This window comes from Apaloderma vittatum, unplaced genomic scaffold (assembly GCF_000703405.1).
Source record: "Apaloderma vittatum isolate BGI_N311 unplaced genomic scaffold, ASM70340v1 scaffold22311, whole genome shotgun sequence".
NCBI classification, from domain to species: Eukaryota; Metazoa; Chordata; class Aves; order Trogoniformes; family Trogonidae; genus Apaloderma; species Apaloderma vittatum.
Window position 1 is genome coordinate 19213 of NW_009698822.1, and position 12746 is coordinate 31958.

At 37.0% G+C, this 12746-nt stretch overlaps 1 protein-coding gene across 1 annotated transcript in view; it reads right to left on the reverse strand.

Moving 5' to 3' along the window:
- The window catches only part of LOC104280506 (importin-11-like), a gene marked incomplete at its 3' end in the record, with an annotated part of 32004 nt that overhangs the window by 17320 nt on the left and 1938 nt on the right, over window positions 1-12746 (reverse strand). Inside the window, exons 2-7 of the mRNA XM_009878173.1 lie at window positions 8647-8714; window positions 5431-5634; window positions 4902-5034; window positions 3762-3820; window positions 2269-2317; window positions 598-668 (exon numbers count right to left, since the gene is read on the reverse strand). Of these exons, the coding sequence (XP_009876475.1) occupies window positions 598-668; window positions 2269-2317; window positions 3762-3820; window positions 4902-5034; window positions 5431-5634; window positions 8647-8714 (584 nt within the window). The remainder of the gene's footprint in view (window positions 1-597; window positions 669-2268; window positions 2318-3761; window positions 3821-4901; window positions 5035-5430; window positions 5635-8646; window positions 8715-12746) is intronic.

Consider the following 12746-nt stretch of genomic DNA (forward strand, 5'->3'; position numbering starts at 1 on the left):
TCTGAAAACCATGGGAATTCTGCAGGCTTTATACTTTTAAAAACAGAAAAAGTCAAATGCTAAAATTTCCTAAAAAAAATATATGCAATTAATGGTTGCATGTATTAGCTGATAACTCCATATATAATGCAAAAGTTACTGAGGCTAAGAGTTTTCTGTCAATTTTGCTTCAATAACCGAAGAGTGGCCAGCTACTCAGTAGCACTAACAAGGCCTTAAAAAGTGCAAACTACTACAAAAAGACAGAATGAAAAGTTTCTCTTCTTTATTCACTAATGCTGACGTCACTGTTTCAGCAAAACTTTCAGAATTCCGTTTTTTGAGCAAAATCCTAGCTAAATACTGTACTTCTGGAATGCATTTAATTTTGCTTGAGCTAAGGAAACAGATTTTTCATTCCTGCAACCTATGTCAGCATAAGTAAACACACACCCTTTTCAAAAAAAGCCTCAAAAATGTTTTTCACAACAACAGAGCTTTAAGTTGCAGTTCCTTCCATTTCTTTCAAAGTGCAGCTTTAAGACACATATATAACTGAATGGAGACTGCTCCTCCAGAATGTAAACTATTCAGTAACTGAACGGGGTATTTACTTACCACTTTAGTGAACATAATTATAGTTTTTTCTAGACGATCTCTGCATGCATTTTCTGCTCTTATACTTCTACCTGGTAAAACAGACATTTAACAAATATCATATTTTCGGACTTTTCCTTCTGGATAGTTATTTTTTTAAAAAAATTAACACTGGAGAATAACTTGTTTTAGCTGTGACCCAGGGATCACAGCAGCCAGACAAAAATTCTATGGCAGAATAAATTCAAAGTCAAATTCAGGGTAATAAATACTGGGAGGAAATAACCACTTCTCTCAGATGCAGTGAAATTCACTGTAACTGATCAGAAAAAAGCAATTGACACTTCATTACAGACAGTGATAAAAGTAAGTTAATATAATGCAAGGAAGTACTAGCACAGATAAGTAAAAAAGCACTGAAAATATGAAAATGCCCTTTAATTAAAACCGTGGCATATCCTTACTACATAGTACTATGTGCTTTTCTAGAAATTCCACCTAAAAATATTTTATTATGAATACTGGAAAACATTCTGAATTCACAAAAACAGATAACACTTTTATAAAAAAAGAGAAAAACAAAACCAGATAGAGTGAAGGCATACAGACAAACCCCATGATATAGTAAATGCAAACACCAGTCTTGTAACATAGTCCCTATCTTAGACCACTCAAATCCCACAGTCATCAAGGTCTAGTGGACTATAGTTCACATTAACACCCAAGCTTCAGGATGCAATGGTTTTCAATTCTGTCTACTCAAACTAGGTAACCATCTTGCCAAGAAGGAGAGGACCAGAAAGAGCATGACTGCAGTAGAGCAGACAACGCAAACCGCTGTGTGCAAAGAAGTCTGAATTTTACAAGACCAAAACTGTATTTTATCCTGGCACTGAATACAGGGGTAGCTTTGATCCTTTCTACAAAAAAGGCCTAGATCAGTCTCTCACACCTAAGTATAGGTCAACTACCTTCATTTACATAAAAAAAATCCTTTCTACTTCAACTTAGACATCTATTCTCTGAAATAGTGTTGTTGAAACTTAAAAGAATGGCTTGACAGGCTTCGAATGAATGGCTTGCACCAGGTCTACTACAAGTGTAGAAGGAAGAAAAAGGAGTGAGTTCAGACGCAACACTGATGCACATTTCCTTTTTACTTGCTTCAGGTAACTTCCCTGCAAAAGCACTAACACCTAACAATTATGCTCATATTTTTGTTGGCTGTGTTAACCTGTGGTTGCCTTTCTCAGACTACTGCTCTTCCAGTTATATTATATTATATACAGACAGATAATATGGTCTTTACTTCCCATTTGACACCTACCAAAATATACACTAAACTCCAAGGAAAAATAACATAAAACCATCCCAATGAAGAAAACTCAAGATGACCTGGATTTTCGTAGCATCTACATATTTTAATATGGATACTCTGTCAATCCATGGCTTAATTTTTTTTCATTGGCATTATCACATAAGCTCTGGTGGGATTTTAATCTGTTGATATAAAAAGACATTTTTACTCAAGTCTTTTCTGACAGTTTCAGCAGCATTTAAAATACAGCCTTTGTACTTGCAAAAAACACCTTGCACATAAATGAACACTGATGACGCATTAAACTGTATTATGCTTTCAGCCAGCTTCTAATATTTAACAACAAATAGACGGAAAATCATCCAGATACTTACTACACTCCAGAAACTGTTTCAGCCGTTCAAACACTGCATGTAGAAATCCCTGAAAAATGCAAAAGTACATGTGTCAAAGATAAAGTTCACTTTGCACTGTATTATGAGAAGAAAGTTGAGTCAAACTAAAGTTAGTTCAGATGTGTTACTAGCTCAGACATTACCTTATCACTTTCAAGTGAACTGATTACCTTAGAAAAAACATTTTCTCACAAAACAAATAATTAGCTAGCTAGCAGACTATCTATAGATGATCTGAACAGACCTTATTAGTACCACACAAACAGCATCTCTAATTCCAAAAGGTATGGGTAAATATAGGCATATGCTTTACAATCTGCTTATCCAATTCTTTCATGTGCTCAACTGCCTCGTTTGGGATATAGGTGGTAGGTACCCAACTCATCCAGGAACTGAGGGGACAGAATGTGAATAGGCTATTGAAACAATGGCAGGCAGTATTTCAGGTTAAGGGAGATGTGTCGGTTTCTTTTTTCTTTCCTTTTATTTTCTTTTTCTCCACGTAGATATGCTATATACCACAGGCTTTCATCTCATACAAATTCTTTCAATAGAATTTGATAGGACAAAAGTGCCATCACGTTCATCATTAAACGAAAACATCCTTTTCAGCTGATCTGGAGGGAGAGTACATAAACATTCTCAGTAGGCAACAGGGGTGTGACAGGCAAATTGGAAGGAATACTTGTTTTTTAAGCATCATGCCAGTAGTGTAACAGTGTTTCAGATCTATCTAGGATCTGAGAGTTCTTAACCAATGGGAGGACAACTTTGAGTGTCGCCTGATCCTCCTGTATGTAACACAAATGTGTGGCTTTCAGTAATTTTCAAACATAGCTCTAACAACACTGAAAATCATCGCAGAAGATTTCTGTCCTCGTTTCACTGGCATAGAAATCAGTCTTCTACAGAAATTTCCTTTGAGAAGACTTAAGTACCTGATTAGTGAGAATGAAGTTGATAAGATACTTTATCATTTGTGGCCAGCCACAGTGTGCAGGTCTCCATAGTGATCAAGGTCCTTAGCAGTTTTGAGTTAGTCAGGTGCTAGAGCCAGGAGGAACAAAAGCCAAGGCAGCTCACTCAAGGTGACCAACAGCAGGTACTCTGTATCATCAACATCACACTCCCTTATAAATCTGGAAGTTTTCTGGGGATGGTTTTGATGGCTACCATCCCTGGTGGGTCTCACCTGTTATTCTGGTTCCAAGGACAATTCTCCTGTTCATTGTGACTGATGTGCTTTTGCTACAGCTGTGGTGCTCACAGAGCTCAACATCCAGCATTCACTGCTGGGAGCGCGCAGCTAGCCACCACTACATGGGCTGTGTATTTCCGTTTCCATTTAAACCCATGAGTCTCTTTTCCTTTTCCCAACTCCCAGGTCGGTGTGGAGGTAGGGTATCATTGGTTGACAGAACTGGCTAAACAAACATAGTTTCTAGAACTAGAAACAAGTATATGTCACTTACCATCACCTCTACATTCCAGTGAGGTTCTACAAACCCATGGACTGTCAGTTTACGAAGCACTAGGAAAAAAAAGAAATGTTACTTGTGTAGGTATTTCTCAGCCTTTGTTACAACAGATGTCAGAACACAACTACATTTGCTGTGCCTTTCTTCCAATTCTCCTTATTAAAAAATACATTTAATTTCAGGACTTGGGATATCTCAACCATATCCAACATGAATCCAATCTTGTTGAAATTACTTTAAAATTCAGTACATTACACGTAAAATACATAATGAAGAGATTTCCAAGAATTACTGAATCACTGAATCATAGAATCATAGAATGGCCCAGGCTGGAAGGGACCTTAGAGATCATCTAGTCCAACCTCCCTGTCATGGGCAGGGACGCCACCTCTCGACTAGACCAGGAAACACACGGGGACCGAGCAGGAATCGAACCCACGACCTCGGTGTTGGTCACTGTTGCCAGCACCGCGCTCGAATCATTGAGAATTCTGCAAAAGCTCTAAGTAAGCGATCTCTGAAAGCTTCTGCAGCAGGAAAAGCGCCAAGTACAGTTAACTAGGGCCCATAAGCCATCTTATGAATCTTCTCAGGTTTATCATGCGAGTAACTCAAAAGAAGTAGCATGCTGCACCTTCTGAAATAATTCATGACAGGGGCATTGCAAGCACTGCACATAAACATCTCAATTCTTCAAAGTAGCAAAGTACAGTAAGGCTATGTCCTCATCATGCTGATGTACTCACCATGCTGATAAGTACTTAAGCATCAACTTAAAATGTAAACTGACTGCTAAGGCTACCTCTTCACTGAATACAAGTTGAACTTAAGGCAACAAAATTCACAGCTTGGCTTCCAGAGTTAGGTGCCTAAAGGCACACAGATGTAAGCCTAAATTACAAAATGCGTATTCCCATCTCCTGGACTTCTTACAACATGCATATTGGAATGGTACATAACTGAAAAACAAGAGTATCTTCTACCCCTTCCATGTCAACCCCTTCTGCCTTTCTAAAGGTACAAATAAAGCAAGATTGCTGGTTTTCCCAGTGGGCATGGTTTTCTTAGAGAATGTTATCTCTTTACTAAAGATGTCTTATACGTACACTGCGAAGAGACAGTCCATACTATTACCTTTCAAGGACAACAAAGTTCTTTCCAGAGAATTAATGGCTGCAGCTTCATTCCCTGTACAAACTTGCTGTAGGAACGTATCAGTATGATGATTCCACAAGGAGCACGTAAAGCTATAAATACCTAATGCAAGCTGCAAAAGTAAGAAAGACCAACAATATAATTGATTTCCTGAATTCGCATACAGTGTAATAAAATCCCAAATTTTAAAGGTCAGTCTAGACTTAAATTACCTACATTATTTAATCCATCTTCTTCTATATAATGGATCACAGTGTTTCACTTGCTTCGTTATGCTGGGTTTTACTGATTCAAAGATGTTTTCCAGAAAAATATTGTGTCTTACTTAGAAGATGTTATGACAGATGCACCTGTTTCCCTGACTACTTGGTATATCGCTACCACTTCTGTTTCTAAAGCAGGCATTAAAGCCAACACACCTGCCATTAATGCACTCCGAGCTAACCACAGGAAGTGACAAGCATGTACAACACTTGCACACTCTGTAGTATTGCATCACATTACTTACATCATAGAAAAGTTTCCTATCTGCAGCAAGCCGCTTGGACGACAGGGTCTTTGTAACATGGTAAAAGGTAAGCAGCGCTCTGTGTTGTCGAAGATCATCCTGGACCTTCACGGATTCTATTAGAGTAGGTATAAGTTCTGGCCATTGTCTTGGGCAGTCCACCCTAGCAACTTTAGCAATCAGTACGGAGATCTGAGTTGCTATCTGAAAAAAAACAAAACAGAACAGAGATACCACAAAGTCAAAGATCATTTAGGAAATGTAAAATGCGAAAGTTAACAGCCAAATAAAACCTGAATAACAACAAAAAAAGAATAAACTAGCATTGATTGCTAGATTTTCCAGTGTTTTCCAAACTATTTTTAAGTTTGCTGAATGTAAATAAATGGGAAAAAAAAAGGTTTTCTATTTTACATTTAGAGTAAGTATTTACATAAAATGCCGACCTGGCTACCTTGTTTAAATTTTACATAAAGACCACTAAATTTATTTGTTCTAGAAAACACAAAATTGAAGGAACAGGTACTTGGAAACCACTTTTTACTTAGTGATCCCTTCTGTCACTTTCTACAAACATAGACTGTTAAATAAGTATTACCCTTACTTCTGTTACATCTGAGTGCTGGCTTTTAGACAGAAATGTTGCCTCCCTCCCCACCCCATGTTTCTCCGTCCTTATCTCATTCACATTCTAACGGTCTTTGATTGGATTAATGACACAGATGCTGTCACCTTCAACATACCCTTACAGCTACCACTACACTTCCAGCCTAGGGAAGAGATCACCTTCCTGTGCTATCAGAAGGAATCCAAGCAACTTATGGGCATAAGAGGGAATAGCCATGTCCTCCTTTACTGCTTCCCCAGCTGTTTCATCTTAAGTCTGACCACCCCACAAAACTTCCTACAGTATTCACTCCTACCCACTTGCTTAGGGAGAACTGCAACAGAAAACTGACATCAACACTTGCAAAGAAGAGCTGGGAGTCTTATTTATTTTTGGATCAAGCGATGTCGATTGGCAGGAGGGTGGCAAAGAAACTCTTCTCCACGTGATACAAGAAGCAACCTCTCCAGGTTGCCAAGAGTTCTTCTTCCTTACAGACTGGCTTTTTAAGTGAAAACAAAAAAACAAACAAACCAACCCAAACTGCTGTCATACGTTTCAAGGAGCACTTTTTTCCTCAGATATGGGAGTTATGCTCCAAACGTATGATATATTCTGGTTTTCTTCTCCCCCTCCCCTGGAAGTCAGCTCGCATCATCACACCTCAATATCATGTTTAATTATTAAACATTTTGGTCGTTATTTTTCTCTCTGTACATAAGAGGGTCATAATTTTTCTGCCTTCAAAGACGCGGAAAGCACAAGCAGATAGTAACTGTGTTACAAAGTATTTGTGACTGGAAAAGTGTATTCATCAGGAACACAAGATATCAAAACTCAGGCGTATCAAGCAGACTGGGGACTAAATTAAGAGTGTCTCTGAAATGAAACCTCAAGGTAAATGCAACAACACAGGCAGAAAGAAGTGGAGATCGACTCTGTAAACATACTTCAGTTTCACAGCAATTGTTTGAGCAATCATTTAGGAGCAGGTTGTTCCAGAACAGAATCCTCTGAATCCCAAAAACATCATAGGGATGCAGATAGAAATACGTAAAGCTGCTAGTCTTAAAAATGTCGGTTAAAAAAGTTCCAGTATCAGCCTGCAGTATAGTCTTAGAACTGCTCATCAGCAGTGGAATTCATACCTCTAAAACATACCCTACTATTGTCTTAGCAAGTAAACTGATTAGATACTAATGGAGGTATGGAAAAGTTATTGATAAAAAGTTAATTATTTTACATACAACAAAGTTGACATTAGGTTTTCAGAAGTGTAAACACTATGCAACTATTTAAAAATTAAATTTTGATAACTATTTTATACTAACTAGTAGCAGCATAAATGACACACACCTTATGGTCCAGCATGACATACCTCATAGTTCTTTCCAGTTGACTTAAAGAAATAAATAATATTTGGTCATATTTTTTACATTGAAACTATACCTGCCCTACAAATTTAAAGATAGTTTGAAATAGGTTGCCCAGTGAAGTGCTTGAGTCAGCATTCCTGTAGGTATTTAAAAAACATGTAGATGAGGTGCTAAAGGGACATGGTTTAGTGGCGCACCTGGCATCGGTAGGTTAATGGTTGGACTCAATCATAAATGTCTTTCCCAACCTAAATGATTCTGTGAGATCATATTTTCTATGTCTACCTGCATTTTTAAAAATTGCTTTTGAAATAAAAACTTTAAATTCTATTCAAAAGTGTCATTGCATAAAGGTCTTGTACATAAATTATCCTGATTTTGATACATTGCTCTAATCCTATAAAAAATATTGATCCCATAAAGGAATTCTGAAGAGTTTAAACTGTTGAACTGTCTGCAGAATAGAAGTTTGTTTGCTATACCATTTTTTTAAAAAAAAACTTTACCTTATGCAAATATTTTCTGTATTTTCTTTAAGACCTAGCTTAAAAGTACCAGCAGATACTTCCTTGCAGAATCTCATACTTAACTGATTCATCTAGCATATGCATATTCTGAGCCTCTAACATTAGCTCTCTACACAATTTAAGAATAAATCCTTATTCTAATCAAAATTGTAGCTTAAATTTAGTCACTTTATGTAAGGCAAGACACTATCCTACTGAAGCTTTATTATGCCTATTTAGATTCATTAATACTGTGATAAGACACAAGACAGCAATACTGCTTAGGTGGGTTTATGCAGTAGCATTCTGAACAGCTCAGTCCTGGTACGCCACCACACTTTCTTGTATGGCTGTACTCAGAGTCAGATCAGTGAACAAATACAGCTGAAAAAAAGAAAATCACTCAGGGAAACAAAGTTATTTTTCAGTCATGTGCATTCCCTGAACCAAGTCACCAAATGGCTGCATAAACAGCAAGTGACAACATAAACCTCCACTGCAACGCAACCAAAGAGACAAAACGTGCTGCTTCCAGACTCTGTGATTCTATGATTTATCATCTATCGAAAAAGATCCAACTTCAACACAGAGATCTGTCTGAAAGGCAACGTGTAAACTTTAGGCAGCTTGTTAACTGTATTATTATTAAACACTTTGCAAAGAGAGAAAACAAATTATATATCAGTATAAGCATTTGCTGGGCAAGTAACAATCATTCACCACTAACCTGATTCACTGGCTCATTGAAGTTGCTGATAAGTCCAGCACGCAAAGTAGTTTTTTCTTCTTCAGAAAGAGCACTGTCAAGATATATTTTTTAGAATTATTACTTCATTTTCAACAACAACAACAAAATATTAATTCATGTTTAGAATTAGTTTCTTACTATTACTAGACACAGAAGTTAGATAATCATTTCCATTTTTGTACCTGTGTTTAACTGCATAAAGTTTACTTTTTTGGACCTTTTTTTGAAACTAAGGCATTTCGGTTTGATAAACTATCAAGAGACCACATCTTGTTTTTTCTGACTACTGTAAAGATATTTTAAAAGAGGGAATAGTGAAACAAATACTTATGGAGCCTTTAACCTCAGGTTTTGATGTGACCTTTGCAAACGCAAACAGAAAAAGACAAGGATCAAGAGTAAGGTACACATATATATAATGAAAATATCGTATCAGTCCTGTACTACTTCAGACTTTATATGACCTATGTAATTGTCTTTTAAGTACCAGCAGGAAGCATGAACTGCTTTTAAAAATGCACTGTTGGTATTTATACATTATACAATCAAACAGAAAAAAATATTCCCTTTCATTTACTGATAGCACCTAGAAAGCTGTTTCGTCTACATAAAAAGACTTGAGCTATCATGCAAGGCTGTTTTGATGAAGGTATTTCACCTTTCATTGCAACAGTTTAGAAGTATGCATGTAATCATCACATCTCAATGAAGTCTAGTGCCTGCAAATTAAGAAGATTAAATACAACTCAACCACCTTCTGTTGTCTGACCACAGCCACAAATACTAGCCTACTGATTTTATACCATTACATATTTTAAAATGAGGCCTAAAGCTCCCTAAAACACAGCATTTACACTAATCTAGACAAATACTAAATCTACACCTCAAAGTGAGGTAGGATTTACCCTAAGGTCAAACATTTGCGACAATATTTTAGTTTTCACTTTTTTCCCCTCTGTGTACAACATAAGTACTCACTATTTCCTAAATTAAAGACTCACCATGCCAAGCATAGTACACAAGAGGAGCAATTTATTGTTTCACTGCTGACCCAGAACTGCTACACTAAGTCTTATTTTCAAAGGCAATTTACAACACTTGAGAACAACATTCAAATGACTTTTTATCAAGACTTAGGCTTTAAGATATTTTTACATAAGATTTAATTATGCCTGAATACATTCTGAGTAAAGTTTACAAAGATTTCTGCAATAGTCAAAGTTTTTCTGCAGGGAACTATTTCAGTTATAAATCTAAAGCCACTAGATGGCATTTTAGGAAAATTAATTTATGTGGGACTTTTTTTTTTTTTAATACAAAAATAGAGTATTATAACTTCCACATATACAGGCATACTCTAAGTGGTTTCTAAAACCTGAAAGCTATTGTTAGTACAATCAACACATCTAATCTCAATTAAATGTAGCTTGTATAGTAACTCACTTTCTGTCATTCTTGAAAGCACCTGAGGCCTAGTTTGTGAAGAAAAAAACTGTTCTACTACGTTGTTTCATTTACCTAGTTTGCAACTTTGAGGTTTCTTGTCGTACTTACTTTTTAATTATAATTACTTTAACCATAACATATGCATATTCCAAGAGCAGCAAGCATTCAATTTATTACTTCCTATAAATAAAAAAGCTGCAATTATGCTTTTCCCATTATAGACAAAGAAAAAAAAATAGACTCATGAGGATGAATGCCTCAAATACAGAAGCTTATGAAAAGCACAGTTCGCAGTGAGTAATGAAAACAAAAAAAAGAAATCTAAGAAACAATGCAGATGCCAAGTGGTATACTGCATGATGTGACAGGGTCTCTAGTGGCTCTCCAGGGAGCAGATGGAGGGCTTTACTATTAGGACAATAGGACAATGACACCTGCTGGGACCCAAGACGGTGACATGCTCTCCCCGTGCAGGAGGCACAGCCACAGGCATTGGGGTTTGCCTTTAACAAACCAGAAGAAAGGCCCACAACTCCACACAAACATTACAAGCAGGCTAGAAGTTTGGAAGAACATGTGTTATTCAGCAAGCTATTTCCCTTCAGTGTTAAATTACATCGAAACAAATAAATTAAATTAAAGCAAGTTCTTCTAGAGATGAAGTATTTATGCTGTAGTCTGCAATAACTCAAAATTTCCATGTTTCTGATCTTTTTCTGTGTTCATAAACCAGAAATCCAAGTCTGAAGAGTAATACACAGTCATTATTCAAACAAATAAAAACATGGATTTCAGAACTATTATTAAAGTTGCCAATACAGTAAACAAATCAGAGAACAAAGTCCAGGGAAGACAGATTTAACAGTAATTATCTGCAAAATCAAAACCACCATAATAACATTCAAATTCAAGAAAAGTCATTTCAGAAGAAAACAAACACACATATAAAATCATGAAGTGAGACCATCTTTTGAGGAGGCTGACAACAAATTTCACAAAAATAGGCCAAACTGCCTGAAAAGAGGTAACAAGCCTAGGCATTTCTCCCCAGCCAGTTGGGAAATTGTCTGAGAAAGCAGGAGGGAGAAGATTCATAGGCTCATCTCTAAAATCACTTTCACTGGAAAATGCTGCTTTACGTCCTTAGGCAAGGTGGATAATATGTAGCATGAATAGGACAGACAGCATGGATGAACATGTACAAAGAGTAAAATGTTTCATAAAGATCACTTTTTGTGAGAAAAAAAAAAATTTTGTATTCGCTGTTCTGTTGCTATGTATTTTAGCATAACGAAACACTCAACTACTGTGCTGCACAAAGAATCCACAATCAGTATTTTCTCGCTTGTAATAGCAGCTGAAAAACCACAAACGCTCAGCAGATGGGTAAGGCTAACCCTGCCTGATTCACCTGAAAATAACTTTAGCACATTTGTACCACAGAGGCATTTAACTTACCAGGCAAGTTGTTGGGAGATTGAAACTTCTCCACAAGTACATAGATATTCAAGAAAATTGTATTTATTGTATTTAGCTCCAGTTTACTAAGGAACTAAGGCTATATGAACATATTATCTGTCTGCAGTAACTCTCCTCTGATCCTCATAATTCTTCAAACAACCTGTCAAATTTCAACTACGTTTGGCAAAGAGCAGAAATATCAATCTTTTTTCCCCTGAGATTTTGTGAAAATCAAGAAATGAGTAAAGCAGATAGACCTGTGTTAGTATCCCACTTGAGAAAAATACAGATACAAAAACCAGTCCTTTCCTTCAAAAGTCAGCAGAAACCAGTCACCTCCAAAGCCAACATCTGCTCTACCAAACAGGCTGAGTAGATCACAACAAGCTTTGAGATACTACCATGGATGGACTTGGGACAGCTACTGATGTTATAGACAAGAGGAAAGGCGAGAATTTTGCGAGGACAGAAAAATCACAGCCTGTAAAATAAAACCTTCAAAATCATGGTACCCAAAACACGACTGGTTCACAAAACAACTGACTGAGAAACTGCAGCTTAAAAGCAGCACTTCTCAAAATGTCCTCAACATTCTGCTACTAAAAGTCATCTGGGCAAGGGCAAAACACTGCCAAGATGTTACATATCAGAAATTTGGAAAGAAAATTAGAAATAGAGGAACAATTGGACACAGAGTACAAACTTAATACATATTTACCCCATGGAACCTTTACCAGCAGCAAATAATTTTATACTTTAATTGCATTAAATTAAATTAATGACAAAAATTAGTTGTACTGGTAATTTAATAAAGATGTACCCCATGGAATCTTTAATAACAGCCAATGATTTAACTTTTCTAATCACATTAAATTAGCCATAGGAGAAGTACACTGACATACTGTTACTCACTTTTTACCTCAATTGAAACAGTAAAATTACATTCATTACTGCTGCAGGAAGTTGTGAAGGACTGCAAAACAAATGTCTCAAACAGTCTGGGCCTTTTCTGAACCTGCCTGGTGCCTGTCCGTGCTGGTGCGGGCTGACCCAGCACTTTGCTGAGCCTCCTGCCCCATCTGTCCATCGGTGGAGCTGTGGGGGTGGGTAGGGCTTGGAGCTGGGGCTGCAAAAATGAAGTCAAGCGGGGAGAGGGAGGGGTGACCCCCTCA